This window comes from Ictalurus furcatus, chromosome 17 (genome assembly GCF_023375685.1).
Source record: "Ictalurus furcatus strain D&B chromosome 17, Billie_1.0, whole genome shotgun sequence".
NCBI lineage: Eukaryota > Metazoa > Chordata > Actinopteri > Siluriformes > Ictaluridae > Ictalurus > Ictalurus furcatus.
The window spans coordinates 24,967,842-24,992,182 of record NC_071271.1 but is presented as its reverse complement, the minus strand read 5'-3'; the positions used below and the strand labels follow the sequence as shown (position 1 = coordinate 24,992,182).

The 24,341-nt window shown below is 41.4% G+C and overlaps 1 protein-coding gene across 1 annotated transcript in view; it reads left to right on the top strand.

Annotated features, from left to right (window-relative positions):
• The window catches only part of dchs1a (dachsous cadherin-related 1a), a 122,258-nt gene extending 102,970 nt beyond the window's left edge, over positions 1–19,288 (top strand). The window contains exons 9-21 of the mRNA XM_053647679.1: positions 80–237; positions 2,949–3,798; positions 5,762–6,001; positions 7,050–7,175; positions 7,409–7,618; positions 8,590–9,456; positions 11,675–11,788; positions 11,898–12,109; positions 12,437–12,588; positions 12,700–12,830; positions 13,165–13,451; positions 13,698–13,836; positions 13,952–19,288. Of these exons, the coding sequence (XP_053503654.1) occupies positions 80–237; positions 2,949–3,798; positions 5,762–6,001; positions 7,050–7,175; positions 7,409–7,618; positions 8,590–9,456; positions 11,675–11,788; positions 11,898–12,109; positions 12,437–12,588; positions 12,700–12,830; positions 13,165–13,451; positions 13,698–13,836; positions 13,952–16,554 (6,089 nt within the window). The 3' untranslated portion in view covers positions 16,555–19,288. The remainder of the gene's footprint in view (positions 1–79; positions 238–2,948; positions 3,799–5,761; positions 6,002–7,049; positions 7,176–7,408; positions 7,619–8,589; positions 9,457–11,674; positions 11,789–11,897; positions 12,110–12,436; positions 12,589–12,699; positions 12,831–13,164; positions 13,452–13,697; positions 13,837–13,951) is intronic.
• The last annotated feature ends 5,053 nt before the right edge of the window (positions 19,289–24,341 follow it).

Here is a 24,341-nt window from a genome sequence, read left to right as displayed (position 1 = left end):
GCCAGACGATCTTCTTTGAAAAGAACTAAGATATCAGGTTCCGGAATAATCCGTCTGTACTGCGTATTATTCTGAGCAGGTCTCAGGGCCGAACGCTTCTCTCTGCACCCCATCACCGGAGAGCTGCACTCGTCCTCCCCTCTTAGTCATGCTGAGAGGCCTGAATATACCTTCAGTGTCATGGCCACAGACCGTGGCTCACCTCCGCGCAGCTCCACAGCTACTCTGAGAATACAGGTAAGCTCCCGCGCAGTCTGCTTTACCCAGAATCCTCAGTGAGGTTTGCTCAGCATTATTTTTGGTTTATATGTCTTTCATGTACATGAAACTGTTTCCTACATTACCCGCAATGCCACTTTAATACCTCCTGAGTTATTTTGTTATTTAAGTTCCAGCACAGCCATATGTACAACCACAAGGATTTAAAATATATATATATATGTGTGTGTGTGTGTGTGTATTTATTCCCACAGTCGTTGTTTTTTTTGGGGGGTGGGGGGGGGAGGGGTGTTTGGCATTCACGTCCTTTTACATTCTTTTTATTTTTTTCTCTTTCTGGATTTTTGTTTGTTCTGTCTGCAATGTTTTTTTTTTGTTAGTTTTTTTTTTTAAAGTCTATAATATTGAAGTCTGCAGTAGTGTTAGCGATGTTATATTTCTGTAGTGTGTAAGTATAGCATACTTATTTCACCAGCCCGCTCAGTGAAGTTGATTATTTTCAGATAGCAGTACATCCCGAAGTGTTTTATATTCGAATAATTTCCCAATGATTCAGTTTTTCCCTTGTTTTTTTTTTTTTTTTTTTTTTTTATTAAAAAAATAATAATTCTGCATGCTTTTTATCCATTTATAGTTACATTTAATGTTGTGGAAAAACCGAGGAAACAACATCCTGCTATTACTTATGTTATACTAGCTATAAACAGTTCATTCATCCATTCATCATCGTGTGTTTTGTGTCCTTTTTGAAAGTAATAAGACAGAAATGCGGCTCGGTACGTTACAGAGAAATCACAAAAAAAGCACAAATATTCGCGTTTTTGAAACTGCTGAATAAACACCTGAAAGAAACAATAGCAAATGATTTTTTATGAGTTTACGGCACAGTTTACCGTATATCCGATTGATATTTCCTCGGATTCGATGAGCTCTTCCTATAGACATGATGACGTATACAGTATAACGAGTGCTTTAATACAGACCTGTGATTTACAGCTGCACTTCTGCCAAAGCTGCTGTTCTAGAAAACTGTCCACATGTTGACCTCTATGATTTGAGAATTCAGCAGTGCTGAGGTGTAATAAGTAATAATCAATTCTCATTACCTGCCTGCCACTTTCCTGGAATCTATTGCCAAGAAAAAGACAAATTTGATGTCCTGAGAAAGAAGTGTTTACCAGTAGCTGACTCTCGAGGGTCCCTTTTTCTTATGCCAGCAGTTGTTTGCAACCGTCTGAATGATATGACGTGAAACGTCTGCGAATTCGAGAGAATATTTCTCAGATGCGTTGCTGTAACTGTGCCTGGGCGCTTCTCCGTCGATTCGAAAGAGTTCAGTAGCTGTCTGAGCAATGAAAAAGTTCCTCGACTAAATTTCCCCGAGACTGTTAACGAAGATAATGATTTATGAACGAGCTAAACGGAAACAGACTCGGCGGACAGAAGCGGTAGTAAATCTCGGCTTGGAAACGTTGGGGAAAATCCGACGGCGTGCAATTTTTTTAATCTTTTCGTTTTCCCCCCATATGTGTTCCAAAGCAAAGACCGAGGCTGATAATTGATACGCGACCAGATTAACGCAAGCTCCTTCGCCTCGCCAGAGCCCGCTAAGTCTGGTCTCTCGGATGTCACCGGTTTAAAAATCCAGAAAGGAAGTGATCTCATGTTCACGTTCTAGATGGCGAATTCGTTACTTAATGTGGAATTAATTACTCCAGTGTCATGTTAAGTTTAAGGAGAGCTTTTGGCGCCGTGCGAATCGTTTTTTGTTTTTTTTTTCCTGCCAGAGTAGCGAAGGTGTCTGTAGGGAGTGAAGCATGGCCGCAGTCAATAGTTCATTTATGAGCACCTGTGTTGATGGTTTGAGCGCTCCCTCTCTTTCCCAAACATCTCATCCCGTCTTTCCTGTCCTAATAGAATGCCATAAGTTATACATTTCTGAGCAGTCCCAAGTTGATTTATTCACTGTGGTGAGTCTCAGACCCTAACTCAAGCAGGCACCACATCCTCTCTCCGTCTGTCTGCTTGTTTGTCTACTCATGCTTGCGTCTGCCCATCTGTCTGACCGTCTGGTCTCGTCTACGTCATTCCTTGAGCCTGTGCGCTTCTCTGTGTGTGTGTGTGTGTGTGTGTGTGTGTGTGTGTATATATATATATATATATATATATATATATATATATATATATATATATATATTGTTTTCTGTTTTATTCTGATAACTATTAAAACATGTCATATGAATGTGGAATAGCAAGCGTGCAGTTTTCCCATTAGACCATTGTTCTTTGAAGTTTCTCTGATTGGTTATTAGGGGTGTGTAAAATTCACCCATTTTTAAAAGAACATGACAGAGTGAATTTAAATGTTTTGATCCTATTTTGATTATGCTTTCTTTACTCCAGCATTATTTTTCCTGGCAGTTGCGGAGCCATCTGATTAACTTTGATTAACGCCAGAAGGCTTGTTGTTTGAGCCTGTACAATGGCCAAGAAGATTTTTTTTTTTGTTTTTTTTTTTAATTCATGGTGAAACAAGAAATAAAATGTAGTCCACAAGATGTTAGTGGTTTTGATTTTATTTTATTTACAGTTTTTTTTTTTTTTTTTATATGGCTCAAACAACTGATTTCCACTTGTCTTCTTGCAAATAAAATGGAACAAAACATTCAGTTCTAAAGACAATTAGAGAATTTGTTTGTTATATTTGTTGGTTTGTTTGTTTCTGGCAGGTTCTCAGCTCTAATAAGGGGACCTCTACCTCAAACCTGGTCTCCATTTCGTTTAACCCAGTGGAAGGAGCGAAGCCAGGCTCAGTCATAGGTTCTGTGCGAACTCCTGACACTCAGTCGCTCCCTGAATCGGGCCAGGTCACCTACACGGTAGTGGGTGGCACAGATCGGGACGGAACCTTTGTAGTAGACCGCCAAACCGGGGACGTGTATCTGGCCTGTGAGCTGGACTTTGAGCGTTCACCTCGCTACATGCTTCAGATCGAAGTGGACGATTTCTCCACGACGCTTCCCAGGAGCCATTTTGTCACTTTGGAGATTGATGTGCAGGACAGCAACGATCATTCACCCCAGTTCCCTGAAGATCCTGTCACCATTGTGGTGCCTGAAAACATTGAGCCTGGATCTTCTATCTACACTTTCCAGGCTGTCGACAAGGACGGGAGCGGCCCAAACAGTGAACTGAGCTATTCTGTTATTCAGCAGTGGCCCAGCATCTCAGGTCTTCTGCTGCTGGACCCCAGCACTGGAGTTCTGACCTTGGGTCAGACTCTGGATCATGAGAACATCTCTTCTCTTCTTCTGGTAGTCCAAGCCACCGATTCAGCCGTTGATATGAGTCAGCGACGTCATGGGAAGGTCACAGCCCGGATCTTTATTACGGATGTCAACGACAACGCCCCTGTGTTTACCTCACCAACTGTGGTCAGCGCCATGGAGGACCAGCCCGTGGGATTCGTCCTGCTGTACATTATGGCTCAGGACCCGGATCAGGGTGAGAACGGTCACGTGTCCTACCATATCCAGGATGGAAATGCTGAGGGCAAGTTCAGCATCAACCCCAATACTGGTAAGACATCTAAAACATCTAATCCTATTTTACACAATGCAGGCTTCAATGGTTTATTAAATAACTATTTAAATGCACAATTAAAATCACCATTGCTGGATACACTCTCGGACAGCATTGCCGCCTCAGCTCCAAGATCCTCAGTTCAATTCTGAGCTTTGGTTTGGAGTTAACATGTCTGTGTCTGTGTGCGTTTCCTTTGGGTTCTCCAGTTCCCTCCAACCTTCCAAATGCAGTAGGTGGATTGGCTATGATAAATTGGCCCAATGTTGAATGAGTGTGTGAATGTGTGTGCATGATTGGTGTCCCATTCAGGGTGTATTTGTTCCTCATGCCCAGTGTTCCAAGGAGATGCTCCAGATCAACAGAGGGGGCAGTGGTGACTCAACGGTTAAGTCTCTGGGTTACTGATCGGAAGGTCGGGGGCTCAAGCCCCAGCACTGCCAAGCTGCCACTGTTGGGCCCTTGAGCAAGGCCCTTAACCCTCTCTGCTCCAGGGGGCGCTGTATCATGGCTGACCCTGCGCTCCGACCCCAGCTTCCTAACATGCTGGGGTATGCGAAGAAAAGAATTTCACTGTGCAGCCAAAAGTGAAACCTCTAAAGTATCTGGTGCAACCAGATCCCAATACACCTAAATACATTTCAGTTCTGGGTTGTAACACTACAAAATGTGAAAAGTTCCAGGATGCGATGTGAAATTCAGTGAAAATACGAACATCCTTGTTAAAGTCCCGCAACCTGAAGTCCATGTCTACATATGGAACGAGTCCAAGTCCAGGACTCGATGTCATGATACAGAGCAGAGTAGTAGTAGTAGACATCATTCCCCTCACTGCTGGTAGCTATTTACTGCTTGTTTATTTCCAGACAAACCAACCGGCCGTCAGACAGAGTGGCGTGTTTCTCTCCTCCGGCAGGCTTTGTTGTGAGCTCCACCAGGCATTGAACTAACAAGTCTGAAGACTGCACAAATATGGAAACAGTTCAAACATGTGCAGGAGCCTGTATGCCATGTGGGTTCAGACCCTGTTTGCACCACAATCCCCGTCTTTTTCAAGCATTTTTTCCAAATTATAGCATCCTCCCTGTCCCTTCTCACGAACTCTCTAGCCTGTACCTCAATGTAATGAGTTTGGATTCATTTCTCCCTAAAAGCGAATCTTTCTCAGCATTAACCCCAGCGTGACTATGAAGGCAGGCTCTTGACTCTGAGAGGGATCATCGCTGAGTCAGAGAGGCCGTATCTATTTGAACTGGTAATTCTAACCAGATTAATGGCTCAGGGGAATCTTAGCCAACTGCTAGCGAGAGACTCACATAGAAATAAAAACCAGAATCAAAACAGCCTCCAGTGACCCTGATCGCCGCTGCTCGGCTAAACGGGCATGGTGGGTTGTGCAAAAGCATGAAATAGAGATCAGATCAATGGCTGTTCGTGCTATGCTGGCATCCCAGGCGAGACCAGGCCTAATTTCAGCAGGGCACGGCAGGCAAAGCTGTTGCGTGTCTTCGGCTTGTGTTTGCTCTCTCTCCCTCCCGGCACTGAAACGTTCACTGTGGAAAAAACTCATAAACTTCGGGCTGTTACAGAGGCAAAATAATTCGCATTCAGGTAGGGAAGGCTCAGTGTGAGGAGATGTGTTTTTTTGTGTTGTTGTTGGGTTTTTTTTTCGTTCTCCTTCTTGTCTAGCCATCCTTGAGTACTCATCTCATTTGTGCACCACAGAGAGGCGTTGGCTCACCATGTGTGCTCTTAACTTTATGAATGTGGCAGGGAGAATCGCATGCAAGCAGCTAACTACGTGCGGGAACATGTAAATAGGGATCAGCATTAAGCTCTGCGTGCATTAAAGTGGCAGAAAACAACGCTATCGAGTAATGATTGCAAAAGAAATCTTATTACGGTGCTGTTAAGTTGTTGTGCGTTGAGAAACTCTCAGCATGGTTCCGCTCTCCCGCAGGGTCGCTGTCTATCCTGAAGCCCGTTAACCGTGAGGAGCAGGCCCAGTTTAATCTGACCGTAGTAGCCGAGGATCACGGCGTCCCCCGACTGTCCAGTACTCAGCATCTGACGGTGCAGGTGATCGACGTGAATGACGAAATGCCCGTTTTTGAAGAGAGTGTATATGAGGCCTTCGTCACTGAGAACCAGCCAGCAGGAGCCACCGTGTTGGTTGTCTCGGCTTCGGATTTGGACCAAGGTAAGACGTAACCCTGTAGCTCACTGGAGAGTTTTAACCCCTTAATATCCTGGTTTATTAGATTTTATATTAATTGTATAATATATTTTTATTTAACGTATTATTTTTAATGACTTTTTATCCTAAATCCAATACTGTAAAGGATTGCAAGAAATATCGATAATAATGAAACAAATAAAGAATGATTTCAGGAAATATTAACGTTCCAGTTGATGTAGCTATGACAGCTGTTATGTATTGCTGTCCTCCGTAGTTTCATGGCATTTCGTAAACATTTTTTTTTCCATACAGATTTATAATAAACATCCTGATTCCCTGTCCTGTGTTAACTTAAACCCACACTATCTGCTCAGCTGCTGTCAATTTAAGCTGAGGTCCGTCATGCTCCTGTCAAACACGGGGCAAGCATTTTTGTTTATTAGCGTCATTTTCCTCTCATATCTTTTGTCGTGCTTGCTCGAGCTACACATGTGAGTACCAGCGGCTGGTTTTAATTGGTGGTAATGGATTTGGCGGAGTTAGGGCTGCATTCTCCAGGTCTTACTCAGGAGCGAATAAAACAGAAGGATTATAAACTCACTCCCCAGGAGCGATTAGGGCAGAAAACAGGTGATGCTCTTGCCAGATTGTTCGCTTTTAGCACGCAACCTGGCATCTAAAAGACCAAAGAGAAGGCCGGTGAAGCCAACTGCAAATACAGCAATATAAGCAACAAATAAAAAACAAATAAAAAATGATCCAGCACAGCGCTCGCGTTTATTCGTTTCGTGACAAACGCCAGTTGTGGCGTGTGTCCTGTGAGCAATGATTAGAGACATGGATCGAGCCTGAAGAGTAGGTTTAGAACATAGATACGTTTTTATAGATGACTTAAACGTGTTTGTTTTTATTTCCTAACATGATTTAATTGAAACTACTTCCCCTGTTTTGGGTATTTATAAGCGTCATTATTTTTATTCATTCTTTTTTTATTTGAAATGTATTTTATGTTTTTGTGTATAAATTGATTAAGGTGCTGTCTACATAAAGGCTGTCGTTATTATTCCAGGGAGCAATGGTATCGTGACGTACGGAGGACTTAGAGATGATGTTTTCACCATCCACCCAGTGACAGGTGTTATATCAACCACCAGGTCCCTGGACAGGGAAAGCAAAGAGGACTACACTGTGACAGGTACAGAGATAGAATTGCTTGTTTACGGCGTTATAGTGAGCAAAAAATCTGGCTTTTCTTTCACCAGTTGCCAAGCGGGCATGTAATTGCTTAATTCATGATTGAAAATGTGTTCAGTTATGCCAATTTAATGTCATAACACAGCTGCTGCAGGAAAGGAGCAGGAAATTCTTTCAAATGATGAAGCAAAAAAAAAAAAAAACCCTCTTCATGTTAATCTTTGTTTTAAACAGTTTATGCCAAAGACGGCGGTTTTCCGTCTAACTTTGCCAAGGCCACAGTGCGTATCACAGTGCTGGATGAGAATGACAACAGGCCCGCTTTTGGCAGAGTGTATTACAGTCTTGAAGTGCCAGAAAACCAGGAGCCGGTGACTCTGTTCACTCTGAGAGCAACCGACCTGGACTCAGGAGACAGTGGGCTCGTGCAGTATAAAATCACAGGTAAGAGTTGTTAACTTTGGCATAAAGCCAAAGTTGACAGTGGCTGTCACTAATTTTTGTCAAATGATCTGGGAAAGATTTCAGTAATCCTATTATTTAATAGCAACACTCCTAACAAGCTCATACACAGTGGCTGTGTATTTTTAATTTGTGGAATGTAGTACATTTTATAGTACATACTTTGTATTTCATTCTAAACTGTGGGGCTTAGGGGTTAGCACGCTCGCCTCGCACCTCCAGGGTCGGGGGTTCGATTCCCACCGTGGCCCTGTGCGTGCGGAGTTTGCATGTTCTCCCCGTGCTGCGGGGGTTTCCTCCGGGTACTCCGGTTTCCTCCCCCAGTCCAAAGACATGCATGGTAGGCTGATTGGTGTGTCTAAAGTGTCCGTAGTGTATGAATGGGTGTGTGAGTGTGTATGTGATTGTGCCCTGCGATGGATTGGCACCCTGTCCAGGTTTTTTGATAAGATAGAACAATTGTTTTTTTTTTCTTTTTAATTGACAACAGTGGGGTAATAGCAATAATAATAATAATAATAATAATAATAATAATAATAATTCCACACATTTAAAACTAGCAATTAGTACTTGGTTTTCCCCCCTTGTATGGGGTTCCCCAAAAACTTGGGACGCTGTGTAAAATGTAAATAAATGTAAATAAAACCAGAATGCAATGATTTGCAAATCTCATAAACCCATATGTTATTTACAGTAGAACATAGAAAACATATCAAATGTTTAAACTGAGGAAATGTTCAGTTTTAAGAAAGAAATAAGGTCATTTTTAATTCGATGGCCGCAACACGTCTCAAAAAAGATGCGGGCAACAAAAGACTGGGAAAAGTAAGTGTTACTAAAAAGGAACGGTTGGGGGTTACTTGGCAACAGGTACATTTTGGAATTGGGGTTGTAAATAATACTATACACATTGAATACCTTATGATTTGCATTGGTTTTATTTATTTCTCAAGATGGGGACCATTCAGGCGACTTTCACTTGGACAAGAAATCTGGTGTACTGTCCACCTCCAGGGCTTTGGACAGAGAGAAGAAACCCCGCTACACCCTCACTGTGGAGGCTCGAGACCTGGGCACTCCTTCCCTGAGTAGCACCGCCACTCTGGACATCAGCATCCTGGACCTCAATGACAATAGTCCTGTTTTTGCCAGCAGCAGCTACATGGTGGAGATTGACGAGGATGCCCCAGAAGGCACGTTTGTTCTTGAGGTGACTGCCGTCGACAAGGACGAAGGCTCCAATGGCCAAGTGGTCTACTTCCTGAGCCAAGAGTCCAGGGGTATGTTCATCGTGGACCAACACAGTGGTCGCATCGTCACAGCTGCAAGACTCGACAGGGAGAAGGTTGCATCCTACAGCTTCCAGGTGTTTGCTATAGATTCCTCTGCTGGCAATCCTCGCAATTCTTCAGCGCAAGTGACTATTCACATCCTCGACGTGAACGACAATGCACCCTTCTTCATCACAGATCCCCTCATCATTAATGTGTCCAGCAGCAGCTTCAGCAGTCATCGCGTGCTAGCCACCATGAGAGCTGAGGACAAGGACTTCGGGGCTAATGGTTCTGTCTTCTATCGTTTTGCCAACCCTGTTAAAGGCTTCACCATAAACTCATTGACGGGGGACATTCAGGCCACTGAAAGGCTTCATGGCCTCACTCAAAGCCAGAGGACACTCATAGTCCAGGCCATGGACCAAGGGAGCCCTCCACAGTCCTCACTGGGAGTGGTCATGGTCTACATCCGTGAACAGAGTTACAATGGAATCCGTTTCAGCCGCAATTCCAAGGATGTCAGCCTACAAGAAAATGCAGCCAAAGGTATGATACTTACCTGGATCAAAGCTGAGTCCTTGGAGTTTGTAATATACTTCACCCACCATGATGTGATGTAACCTGTATGAATGTGGCAGAATTTAGTCAGTAGTAAACATCTCTGTGGATGTGCATTCGGGACAGCAAACTTCACTTCTTCATACATGCAAAATGTCTGTAAGGAAAACATGTCTCAGTTTTCATTACTCACCAGTGAACATGTACAGTCTAGGTGTTAGTCACATCCTCGCAATGATCCAGTGGATTTAAATCACTCGCAATTATGGCTTAAATTGGCAAGAGCTTGTGAGAGTGGAGTTCTGGCACCTAGCACAGGTGAACTTAAGTACCATAATTTGATACAAATGTAAATAAGTTCTAATACCATTCTACAAGAAATCCATTTAAGTGCAATAGTTCAGGGTCACAACAAACCCCTAAACATCTCATTGAACATTTACACATTGACTTTAATCAAAATTGAAATCCCACACCAGCTCTGGGAGATGCGTGACTTGCATGTAAATACACAATTATGTCCATTCTGGTCTGCTTTTTTTTTTTTTTATGCACTCTTTGTTCACTAACATGCTTAGTGAATCATATAATTCATAGAAATCCATTCAGATAGTTTGGGAACTTCCTTTAAAACTATAATCCACAACAGTGTTACACTTGAGCAGCTTATAGCTGCAGACCAATGTCTTTCTTCAACATGGGAAAGCAGAATACATAATTACTGTCTTCATAGATTGATAATTATCCTAGAATTTTTTTTTATTATTTATTTTTTTTGTATCACGCACCCTTCCCAGAAACAAATAAGATTGTATTTTTAACAGGATGGTTTCTTTATTGTCGGAACACTGGAAAGAATTAGGGCCTCCCCACCTTCTTAACCCTGCGGTGGCTTGTGACCATTGATTTTGGTGGGGCAGGATAGCATAATAATGACATAGGCTCAAGCAACAAATTAGCTCTGTAATAGGAAGTTGAAAGTCAACCACATGAATTCATTCAGCATATAGTCAAGCAGCTTGATTTGAGTGGTTTTAGGCCTACCTTTGTTGAACTGGGTTCAAGACAGCAGGTGCGTCACCGTTTTCCATCATTGTCACGGTGTGCGAGGCACACAGAGAAGAGGTAATATCATCCACCAGGGCTGCCAGGTTTCAGCAAAATATTCCAGCCCAACTACATAACCACATAAAAGACCTGAATTTTAAAAAAGGTGATAGATGTTTTGTTTTTGTTTTTTTCTCAGACTTTGTGTAGGAAACAAGATCACATTAGTGCACATGCATTTCTGATGTATCAAGATTATCCACATGAACCCCTTTTCCCTTTCCCAATCTTTGTAGTATATGTTACAATAGAAATAGATCTCTACATTATAGACAGTCTGCATTTATGCTTTGCCTTTGTTTGTGGTAATTTATTATATTTAATCCTGATTATTTGTTTGATTATTAAACAAGATTTTGGTGGCTGTGGATTAGATTTAAAGTAGCTCAATTTGGCCTAAAAAACAAAACAAAAAGAAAAACCCTCAAACATGGCCGCCCTGTCATTAACGTGTGAAACGTATGATTTCGGGCTCCAGTGGGCCTCTTTTGGCACTTCAAGTTCCTTTATAGACTACTAAGTGCAATAATAAATGGAGCAAAATGGAGCAATGAGCATATTTCCCCATGATTACGCAACATTTGAAAAGGTAAATAAATCAGTGTTACATTAGCTTCTGTTGTAAATACTTTTTAAATCGTTAGCCACTCAAAAGTAGTCATTAGTAATTCAGCCGAATTTGAAATATATAGAGTTGAGAATTCCTTTATGAAGCTATTCCATATGTTGACAAAGGTTCGTGGACACCTGACCATCACAGTCATATGTGGGCCTTCTCCAAACTGTTGCCACTAGGATAGAAGCACACAATTGTATAGGATGTCTTTGTGTGGTTGTAGCATTACAGTTTCTCTTCATTTGAACTAAAGGGTCCAGGCCTATTCGCCTGACATCAGTGCCTGATCTCACTGATGCGCTTATGGCTGTATTGGCAAATTCCCACAGCCAAAATCTAGGGGCAAGCCTTCCTAGACGAGTGAAGGTTATTATAACAGCAAGAGACATTACAGAATTCGCAATATGTGTTTTAAACTCCATATGTTACATATTGACGGTTGTACTAGTAGTGTAATTTTATCCGCGTTGTGGTTTTCTTAAGGTACTGCTGTGGTACAGATTCAGGCCCAGTATCCCGATGGCTCCCGAAGTGGCATTACCTATAGTATTTTCAGCGGCAACAAGCTACAGTCCTTCAGCATCAGCTCCACTACAGGTAAGTTTGCAATGAGAATCCTGAATTAAAATATGGAGACCTTGGCCAAGTTTGAACATTTGGAACACATCCGACACACAACACCAATGTACATCATCTGTACATTTAGGTGAGATATGGGTGGAGAGCTCCAGAGGGCTGGATTTTGAGGAGACTCCTCGACTTCGCTTAGTGATCAAAGCTGAAACTGCATCCTCCAGCTCCTTCATGGCAGTTAACCTCATCCTGCAGGATGTCAACGACAACCTGCCACGCTTCCAGCTCCACAATTATGTTGCTTATGTTAGGGAGGCCCAGGGGTATGATTTCCCCATCATTCAGGTACAGTCACTTGCCTACAGTGTTTTTATTGTGGTTGACTTTTCATAGTGGTGAAAGTGTGACGTTGTGGAGCAATCCCCATGCTTTTTAACGGAACAGATTTGTCATAGACAAGTTTCCATTGCTTTTGTTTCAGTGTTTTCACTACCCGTGATTAAAATATAGTCTCAGCTGTTCTTAACAGCCTCACTTGTTTCCCTCTTTTTTTCCAACAACAAAAAAAAAAAGGAACGTTCCAAACTCAATATTGCTCCCAGTCTCACGTTACGTTGGCGCAGCTGTTGTAAATCCGCCTGTATTTTCATTCCAAATTTGTAATTTCCTCAGGTTCTGGCAGACGACCTTGATCAAGGTCAGAACGGACAGGTGACCTACTCCATCAGGTCATCGTCCATGAGCAGCCTGTTCAAGATTGACCCTCTCACAGGAAGCATCTCAACAGCCGCCATCATGGACAGAGAAATCTGGACACAGACTAAGTATTAACACCTTTGGTGCTCGCTTGTGTTGATTGCAGCAATTTTCTCCTTGTAAACACAATAATTAATGTTGTTGGGATTGTTTTTTTGTGTGTGTGTGTGTGTCCTCAGGCTGGTCATCACGGCCACTGACAAGGGCAGCCCTCGATTAGCAGGTTCTGCCACTCTCACTGTTATCATAGTGGATCAGAACGACAACCGGCCCACTATCCCGGTTCCTCGTGAAGTGCGAGTTCCTGAGAGTGAGTTGACTGCTGAGTGAACTCAGTACCATTGATGTTATCAGTGAAATCTAGCCACTCTGGTCTGCATTGGGCAAACAGCCAAGATAACAGAGCTGAAAGGTCAACTCAATTACAATTACCGCCTCTCCCCCAAAGATCTTGGTGATCATATCCTGTCAGAAGGATGTAGTATCATGTTTTCCTGGGATTGTGAAAATTAAAAGCAAATACATGGACATGACAGCCTAAGGCAGAAAAGCTGTAATAGCCTACTCATGTACACATAGTATTATTGTAAGTGACCTCAGTATAAATCAGTTTCAGGATCTAAATTTCATTGCGCTCCTTCCAGACACACTGATTGGGACAGTGATCACCCAAGTGACGGGGAATGATGTGGATTCTGGTCCTGCTCTCTCTTATACACTGCACCTGGACAAGGACTCCCAGGGGAAGTTTGGGATACATCGCTATGGAGGAGGGGTCTCCTTAACCGGCCAGCTGGACTATGAAGAGAAGACGTGGTATACTGTGACCGTCCGAACATCTGACTCCATGCACCAGAGTGAGGCCAATTTGACAATACTGGTGGAAGATGTGAATGATAATGCCCCCGTCTTCACACAGGACCTTTACCAGGTGCAGTCTACTGGCGAAATGACATGTTCTGAATCTGTAGGAAAAGGCATATTTGATTGTTCTGTACAAATATTGTCCCATCACACGTAATATACAGTAATTCTGTCCTCAGAATTAAATATTTCCATGGGGAACCCCAATCAAACTCACATTAAAGGTTACCCTGTTATGTGTGTATGTAATGATTTTGTCCGTTTAGTTTTTAACAGCCGAGAAAAAAAATTTGTTTGTGTTTTTTTTCCTCAGGTGACACTTGCTGAGAATTCTCCAGCTGGTAGCTCGGTTATTACTGTGACTGCTACTGACCAAGATTCAGGAGAGAATGGCAAGGTCACATATAGAGTTGTGTCAACGAGAGACCTATTCTACATTGACCCAAGTAACGGTAAGTGCTTATTATTTGTTTATCTTCATGAACCCCAAATTGTGCTGTGCTTATGGGCTTGATGTCTGTTTGATTCAGGTGCTAGTTCAAAACGTAATATTTTGTTTTCCGACAGGCACACTCTTCATCAAAAAGAGAACTGAGTTTGATTCTGAGCGTCCATCCTTCCTGGTGGTAATTGAGGCTTGTGATGGTGGTAATCCATCACTGACTGGTCTTACCACAGTGCAAGTCCATGTGTCGGATGTCAATGATAATGCCCCGGTGTTCCACCAAACCGAGTACAGAGCTGCTGTATCGGAGGACGAGCCCCCTGGATCCACCATCCTCACGCTGGAGGCTGTGGATGGAGACTTGTCTAGGGACAACTGTGGATTTGACTTCGCCATCGCCAGTGGAAACACTGGCAACACATTTCAAGTTGAAAGTAGCATACGCTTCCTTGAGGGCCGTGGATTTCAGATAGTTGGAACTCTAGTCTTAGCTGAGAGGCTTGATTTTGAAGCTGTGAATACCTATAATCTCACTATTGTTGCTTCAGACCGTGGCATTCCCCAGCGAAGCTCAAGTGTCCCTGTTGTAATCACAGTAATGGATACGAATGACAACCCACCAGCCTTCAGCAGGGCAGAGTACAACGTTGTCCTGAGTGAAGGTGCTGAGACTGGAACAGACATACTTCAGTTATCTGCTTTAGACCCAGACTCCACCCCTAATGGAGAGGTGCAGTACTCGATCATCTCTGGAGATGAAAGTGAGCTCTTCTCGTTAGACCAGTGGACTGGCGCTCTCCGTTTGCGGAGGTCTTTAGACAATGAGCAAGATTCATCTCACATACTTATTGTGCAAGCCTCAGATGGAGAGGGCCACTTTGCTCTTGCTCCTGTTACCATAGAGATCAAGGACATCAATGACAATCGACCTTTCTTTCCTCTTAAAACACTGACAGCAAGTATTCGAGAGAATCAGCCTCAAAACACCCTTGTCACCATCCTGCATGCTATTGATCATGATGCAGGGGCATTTGGCAAGCTGAAATATTACATAATGGATAAATCAGGAAATGGAAGAGAGTCGTTTATGGTTAATCAGACCTCTGGTGAGATTCGAACCCGCTTCAGTTTTGATTTTGAGAAGATGAACACATTTCACTTTGTTGCTGTGGCAATGGATGCAGGAAACTATTCTGCAACTGCTACAGTTCAGGTGTATGTGACTGGAGAAGATGAGTATGAACCTGTTTTTACCAGTTCAAACATTGCCTTCCATGTCCCCGAAGGAGCAAAGAAGGGGCAGAGCATTGGCCAAGTGGTTGCCAAAGACGAGGACGGGGGTGTAGATGGCATTGTCCTGTACAGATTAGCTGAGACTTCTCCCTACTTTGAGGTCAACATCTCTACAGGAGTGATTTCCCTCAAGATGGATGCTTATGGCCGGCATGTCGGCCGATCTAAAAGGGAGACACGGCAAGTGACTCTAGACGTGATAGCGCGTAGTCCATTGGAGAGTTCCCGTGTAGCCACTGCACAGATTGTCATTGATGTCACTCATACATCCTTTGGTTTAACTACAGACATGAACATTCTGCTAGCTAGTGTCATTGCTGCATCCTTGGCAGCTATAGTGGTCTTGATAATAATTGCTGCGGTGCTCTACCTTCTGCGATCTCGAAGGAAGAAGTATCAAGAGACTCGAGCTAGAATGTTGACCTCTGGTACAGTTTTAGATACTCTTGATGAACCCAAAGTTCATGGAAGTGAAAAACTTTATCACCAAGCTCTACCCGGATATGCTGGAGACCAGAATGCAGGCGGAGGAGGACCATACACTCGAGGAGGGTCACTGGATCCTTCTCACTCTAGTGGAAGAGGCTCGGCTGAGGCAGAAGCGGCAGAGGATGACGAGATCCGTATGATCAATGAGTATCCACGAGTTTCTAGTATTTCATCTTCCATGCAGGAGCATATAGCTGCCCGTGGACCTGATTCTGGGATCCAGCAGGATTCTGATCAGCTCTCAGACATCTCTGGTGAACCTGGAATGGACATAAACCAGTGGCTTAAAGGGAAAAAGATGGGAAGCCTAAGTGGAAGTCTCTTGTCAGGCCAGACAGCAGTGTATCGTGATGACGGTGGGGGATACCTTGGGGTAGGAAGAGGGCTTAGCATTTCTCAGTCTAAAGACTATACATTCCCAGAGGATGGGAAACCCATAGTGGATGGTTCTCTCACAGCAATAGTTGCTAGTGATGAGGAACTGAGAGGCAGCTACAACTGGGACTACCTTCTTAACTGGTGCCCTCAGTTCCAACCGCTAGCTAATGTATTTACAGAAATCGCTCGGTTAAAGGATGAGAATGCCCCAGTTAACCCACGCCGACCCTTTCAGCCCAAAGCAAAAACAGACCCCAAGCCTCGTATTGACCCCCCTCCTCTTATCACATCAGTAGCTCATCCTGGGGCTAAAACTGTCCTTCCAAAACCTGCTGTTGGACGAACTCTTCCCCACGTGTCCACCTTAAAACGATCGCCGATCAGCCATGATGGTTCGGTCTCTTCGATAGCCATGTCACCCAGTTTCTCACCGTCCCTATCCCCACTTGCAGCCCGTTCTCCAGCCATCTCACCATTTGGCGTTACCCACGGCCCATCTGCCTCCATTATTAGTACAAATGAACACTCTGTAGAGCACAGCGAGGAGACCGAGCTTAGGATTTAACCTTTTCAAGTTTTCTACTGTTCCTAAAGCATCCTACTTGACTCAGGACCCTGTACGTGACAGTTGTCCAACATGGTGATAATGTCATGTGAAATGTCATGTTGCCTCACTGGCTGGCCAGAGAGTTGGGGGTGCAGTGTTTAATTCCCATGATGGACTCAGACAGTGGCTTATTAAAATGCTCGCTCCAGAAAACATAGATAGATAGCAAAGGACATACGCTATCTCCTGCATTTGCACATTTTACACGGGAGCTAAGTTTGATGTTAATGTTTTTAAAAGTAAGACATTTTTGTATGATATATTTTTGTACTGATATTTGTGTTTTTGGACTAGAAAATGGCATTAATTAATACCGTTTTCTGATTAAACTGTTATACATTTGAATTTGTATATATGTGACTGTAATAATATGTAACAGGATTTTGTTCTAGTTTACAGCTGGCATTCCCAAGTGTTCTAACAGTGTTAAAATGATGTTCTGATTTTTTTTTCCTTTGGTATTATGAACAACTTTTTTTTCACTCTTTTTTTCAGTATTTATAAACGAGCAGTTTTATTATTATTATTTTTTTTTTTTTTACACGTTGGCCAGACATAAGACTATGAAGTATTTAGTTACTTATGCTGCTGTCCTCCTATCCTGAGCACACATAACTAACCCGACTAGGAAATAAGAAATGAGTAATAATGAGCAGCATTATTTTGAAACATAAGCACTCTCACCATATTGTTTGGACATTTATTTTTAGCAAGAACAGCAGTATTCACCACAAATATAGCGTGAGAGGACTTTGCAGATTCATTTGTTTATACATCAGCAGTTATTGTCCTGCTTTCCATAAAATGGGTGGGACAACAAAGGCCAGTGTAAAGTGAGTCATCCGTTTCTGCATTAATTCAATAGATTTTTTGTCCAATTAAAGATCCCAATTCTAAATAAAATGTTGCAGGAGGCACAACAGCCATCTAACATTCTAGTCAATACACCTTTTTTTTTCCCCCTTATGGCAGCTTGTAGCAGCACTTGACTTTTTATTTTTTATTATTTTTATTTTATTTTTTTTAACACTTTTTTACCTGTAATAATGTGCATTACTGGAACTGGAAATCTGCTTTGGCAATTTGGCACGCTCCTTTCCAATTCATCGTTTGCTGCTGAAGGCAGTTCCGTCGGGTTGGCAGTAAGTTCTGAGGAAGTAAAAACTTTCTAATTGGATGTGCATCTGAACAACATTACGGTACAGCACTGAGGAACAGTATTTATATCAGTTGTAAGTCAACTGCAAATCAAGTTTGCATCAGCTTTGTAAAACTACACTACAGGCCCAAGTTTAAAAAAAAAAAAAAACAGCAAAAATATCATTTATTATTGTCATTTTATAACGGTGGTAATAGGGTTTTAAGATGGCTTTGATTAAATGGCTACAGTTGTTATAACTAACTGATTCTTAAGTTCAGTTTTGTGTAAAAAAAAAAAAAAAAAAAAAAAAATTCATCAGAAATAACCTTATGTAGCGTGTATATTTTCCTGATACAGCATTAAAAGCCTTTATTTATAAGTTAATATTACTTTTGACCGGCAGGACTTATCATAGGAGCTCTAAATGGTGAGAAAGCCAGTCTTGTTTTGACTACATGCCAGTACCTTTAATTGATGGCTGTTAAAAAAAAAAAAGCAAGTAAATTTTTATTAAACATTTTGAAATGTCAAAAAGTTTTGGCCTATAATATACATAAAATAGGTATCACCCATACCATTGGCTAAAGAGTTTATAGGATTATTTCTTCTTGTCTACAAAGAAACATACTTTGGGGCAGTGGTTTGTGGTCTTTTCCATGCCTTTCTCGGTAGATTGATCATTTTTTTTTATCCGTAGTGTTGACCAGAATCAAAGCTTTATCAGTGTTTACTTACAGTTGCATTTGAACGAATATAAACTGCTGCTCATTCTGAACGGTGACATCATACAATTTCAAAAAGTTTGCCTATTATAAAAACATAAAGAATGTACTGTATTTTGGATTTCCATCGCTCTTTGTGAATGGCCTTTGTTGCAACCGCTTCTGCCTTTTGCAATGGAAAATACGTCCTTGATGGTGTTAAACGATGCCTTGTTAAGAGTGTTAATAATGTGTTCAGAACACATGGCTGTGCCTTTTTTCCACCTGCGTATAAGATGCAGCTAGATTTCAGGTAACGCTTTATTTTAATGAACGCAAATAAGGGGTTAATTAATTACGGTTTAATTAAGCTCAAATTAAAATGATTATTCAATACGTATAGGTCTTTATTTAAAAAATTCCTCTATTACTACATAACATGTAACTAATAACTGTATCATCCGTCGTGATAACGTGTAATAAACACTTTAAAACTTTGTTATGCAAACTACTGAGAGAAAATGAATAATAAATTCACGTTATTTAGTGTCGGACCTTAAGGTTCTCGACAGAGCTAATAAAATCCAAATAAGTCTCTAATACTGTAATATGTTTTAGCGATTTTAATCATGACTAACGGGGACTTGCGGATCAAGTAACTAGCTAGCAGGCTAATTGGGAATTAGGAACTAAAAATGTGTTCAGTAGTTCGTATAGGTTTAATAAAGTGTGTATTGTGCATTATCACAAGTAATAATGTAATTATTAGTCACTTTTACATAACAAATCTCCAGTTATGTAGCAAACAATTCTTAATAAAGGCTAACGCATAGTGAATAAACCTGTCTAGTTTGAGCTTAGTTAAAATATATATATATATATATATATATATATATATATATAATATATATATATATATATATATATATATATATATATATATATATATATATATATATATATATATAATAAAAAGTGTTCCTTATTATAAAGTCTTACCGAATTTCAGTTCGAACAAGCATAGTATTATTTTAAGCCTGCATTGTTTTCTTTTTATCTCTAATTCTGTACTTTTTTTTTTTTAACTTTGTCATTCTTCTATGAAGTAGCGCTTCCCTCTATTTTAACAGCTTTTATGTATATATTTATTCATTGTAACATTGTAACATTTCCACAAAATTGCCATTTATAAATCATTGCCCAGTCTCACTTTTGCTAGCTGCTTGTTGTAGTAAACTTGATTTCCCCCGACTAATAGAGTTCAGTTCTGGTGAGCAGTAAGTCCTCACTATTCCAGTCTAGTGATTTTTTTTTTTTTTTGAGTGTGTGTGTGTGTGTGTGTGTATGTATGGGTTTGTAGTATAATAACTCGCTCTGTCTCTCTGCCAGTGCTGCTTTAATTTAGGTGTCTTATAGATAGCTAATCATGTACGGTTGCATAAACAAGCAACATCTGAATCCAATTAACTGTGAAATTCAGGATGTGCCATATCTATGATGTCTCTGAGGAAAAAAATAAATAAATGTACAGATGTTTAGATTCATGATTCATTTGGATTGTGTTCTCTGTAACGTCACCGTAAAGCTGACTGTGTGGTACCCTATGAATAATGTTGGTCTTCTAAACTCTTTGCTTGTCACTTTTTGTCCAACCTTTGTAATTCATAATCCAAAGGTTAAATAGCTGTTTTATTCTGCTTATTGTAAATGTTAATCGGGGCTCGTCGACCATTTCATTACAGTCTCCTGGACAAGAGTACATTTGTACTGTTATTTGTAAAAGTGCCTGATTAAAATGTATTCATAACCGGAACCGCCGTCCTTTTCTCGTTCACATTGTTTGTCTTTTCACGGCAGTGACGACTGGTCTGTTTTTGAATCTTTACAAGGTCTACAGCGAAAGAGCGCGTACGGCTGACGTTAATATTCTCTGTTCTTTATTTGGGTTTTTACTTTTAAATTGAGTCAAGGCGTTGTTTTTACTGGAAGGCAACATTTCACCAAATCTTATCATCCAATCGTATCAAGAGGCACAAGGTATCTGACCTCTGAAGCTTGTGAAGAATGGATCAGTAAGTAAGCTTGAGAATGAACCGGAGCATCGGCGGTGAGAGGAATTGTAAGCAAGGGCCAGATTTACAGTTTTTACCCCAAAACAGCGGTTTATTTACACATTAAACATCTGTTCTCTAGATGTCCGTGTACTATCGATCGTCACAGGGTGTTTTTTTTTTTTTAATACGTTTTTTAACCTTTTGTATGAATCTATCACATGGGAAAGTGAATATAATGTGCTTTTGAAAAACTACCATTGTACAGTCAAATAACTATTAATTTATGAAGACACACTACTGTTGAGATTTTTCATATTTTGGTCACCCTGTATTTAAATTGTACCTACTTTGGGCTTTTATAAGGAGTGGATAGTTATTTTAAAAGGAAATGGTTGTATGGAAAGGTACGTAAAGCACGTTTGCTTCGCACCTCCTGGGTTGGAGGTTTGAGTCCTGCCTCCGCCCTGTGTGCACAGAGTTTGCATGTTCTCCGCATACTTCAGGGGTTTCCCCCGGGTACGCCGGTTTCCTCCCCGAGTTCAAAGGCGTGTTGTATGCTGATTGGCATTTCCAAATTGTACATAGTGTGTGAATGTGTATGCACCCCGTCCAGGGTGTCCCTTGGCTCATACCCCGAGTCCCCTGGGATAGGCTCCAGGCTCCCCCTGACCCTGTGTAGGATAAGCGGTACTATATATAAGATAAGCGGGATTATTTATCATTATTATTATTATTATTATTATTATTATGGGTTGACTATGATTCTCTTTTTAGAAATTCTCTGTTTACTGCTCCAAATATCCGTATTCTTACTTTCCTCCCTCCCTCCCTCCCTGACATCCACCCACTTTGGCTCCAGACACACTGGAAAAACACCCAGATTTGCAAATGTCAGCACTGTGTGAATTCTGGCTCTGACTGTGACATCACTCCAGTTCATAATTTGTCTCGGCTAGAGAAGCGCACAGGACTTTTCTTGTGCGTCATAATTTTTGCACAATGATTTAAAAATAAATAAATATTTATGTATAAATGTTTTCCAAAAACTAGTATCCTTATTATTTAAACCTCCTTAACCCGGATCAGGCCGTTATTAATAATAGTGTAAATACATCCCACGGCTTCTTATCCCACTCGTGCGGCTTTTTTGTTGCACCCTGGGAAATCATTTTCCTGACTCACCCCACTAGCCTCAACCAGGTGCCCTGTGATCCGTTCTGGCAAGCTTTCAAAAAACAAAAAACAAATAGTGTGCTCCTACTGGTACCTGTATCTGTATTCATATTCAGTCACATCCATAATGCTTACTAACGGCAGATTTATTAAGTATTGAGAAATCTACTAAAAAGTGTCATCCTTCCTTAATGAGGTGCATTTACTGTGTACTGTATGCCTATATCTACTTCTCATAGGACCGTTCAATTGAATGCTTATCGACTCTGATAGTCCGTGTGCATTCAAAACTCTTACGAAGCATCGTTCCGATACAACTTATTTATGAAGCCCATATGGCAGCCAAATAAATTATTTTAATGCCCTCAAACTTTATAAACATCACGAAGCACTCTGTATACATTCTACAACTTTCTCAAAATGTCAGGAATAAAAATAAATATTAATAAATGAAAAATAAAATAATAAAAAAAAACACCTAATAATCTGTCAGATACACAAAATAAAATCGCAGTCAACCCCTAGTGATAACTGAGGGCCCTTCTCTCTTCAGTCATAAATGTAAAGCCAAAGCCTTGTGTAAATTAAATTCACATGTATCCATGGCTTTTTTTTTTTTTTAAAGCGTTTTGAAGCAAAAACATGCCTTAAATAATTTTACAGTAAATGTTCAATTCCCGGGTGAAAGATACAAAAGATACATAAGATGCAGAAGACATCTGATTAAGTTACCAGATGTATAGTTTATTACCTTTTTTGTTTCTGAGTGGATGTCAATGCAGGTGTGTAGCACGCTGGAAAAATATCACGCGTCTGTCTTTCTACGTGTCCGCCCCGACCCTACTGCGACCGCATCGGACTTCCCACACTGCTCCATGTAAAGTGCGGGTCTGTTATTTCAGCTGTTCACGGAGAACGCATTCAAATCAGGGGACGCTCGTCGTATAACGGAAAACAGCGCAAGGCTCTCGACTTGTGTGACTAATCGTTATTGTTGCTCATTTCTGCATCCTTCTGGAGTTCAGTCCTGATGGATTTCACCTTCTGCATTATGTACAGCGCAGTTTCAATTGGATTTTAACTGAAAAATACATCAAGCATTGCGTCTAGGTTGCATCTGCTGCAAAGCCAAATCAGGTTCACTCGACGTGTTGGACTTGTTAATGATGAAATGTGTACTTTGAAATGCAAATCATGACCCAGCCACGGAGCTGTGAATCAAGTGCTGTTCCAGATAAATAAATAAATAAATGCAGATGCGTCTAGACCCGAGTGAACAGTAAATATAACGTGTCCAGGCCTTGTCCCAGTCTTTCTGATCTTAGTGCTAAAAGGTCAGGTGAGGGGAGACATTTAAATCAAGAACAAACTAACATTACATCATCCATTGGCACCGGTGCTATTGCTTGATGAGGCGAAGCTGAAGCAGAAAGTGATTTGAATCAACTCGGGTTCAGTTGAGTCAGAATGTATAACCTGCAACAAGTCCTGCAATCTACTGTAGTATTGTTTGTGAGAACTTTCGATGATTTCCTATTCCAGCACCTTCAATAAACTCTACTGAAAGCGGACGTTGTACGTTGAATTTCGAAACAGATCGATTCAGCTAACCTTCACCAGAATTCCCGATTATACCTTACGTTTAGAAAGAAAAAAAAAACCCAAACAACCAACCCAGGGATTAGACATGTAACCAAATATGAATACTTTATTGGGAATGAACAGATAATGTGTTCTCAAACTCAGACACAAATACAGATTAGAATAGGAAGGCGCACTACAAATAAGAGGTGCGAGCATGATATCCGACAAGCATGTGTTCTGAACAAAGACTCTGAGCAAGTGGTACTTCGGTTGTGTTTACAGCATTCATTCATTCATCCTTAGTAACTGCCTGGTCAGGGTCACATTGGTTTAAATTAGGCTAGTAGTTTGTTTATATTTTGGGAAATGGAATCGACTAAGTTTGTTGGAAAATGTTGTGGGCAGGTCCATCCATCCATCTTCTATACCGCTTTATCCTTTTCAGGGTCGCGGGGAAACCTGGAGCCTATCCCAGGGAGCATGGGGCACAAGGCGGGGTACACCCTGGACAGGGTGCCAATCCATCGCAGGGCACAATCACATACACACTCACACACCCATTCATACACTACGGACACTTTGGACACGCCAATCAGCCTACCATGCATGTCTTTGGACTGGGGGAGGAAACCGGAGTACCCGGAGGAGCACGGGGAGAACATGCAAACTCCACACACACAGGGCCACGGTGGGAATCGAACCCCCGACCCTGGAGGTGTGAGGCGAACGTGCATCCTTAGCCGTGCTAATTATGAACTTGAGTGAAGTAGCTGAGGTTGAGGAACTGTCAGAGCCAGTATTCACACACCATGCTGTTATCCAGTGTTCCTGCAGCCATAGAGGTAGGGTTCATATTTAATTAAAAAGAAAAAGAAAAAAAGAAACCCTTTCTATTAAGTCACACCCACTCAAGGTTAAAACCAAACACAGGCACAGAATTAGATAATGGCATTACGTTACGCCCCTAATCCCGACGATGATGTCTGACTCTGAAGTTCTACGTGAGAACTCAGTCTTTTTACAACTAACCCAGTTCTACAGCGTGTTAGTCGACATGACGATCACGTTCAGAGATACGTAAGATACTTAAAT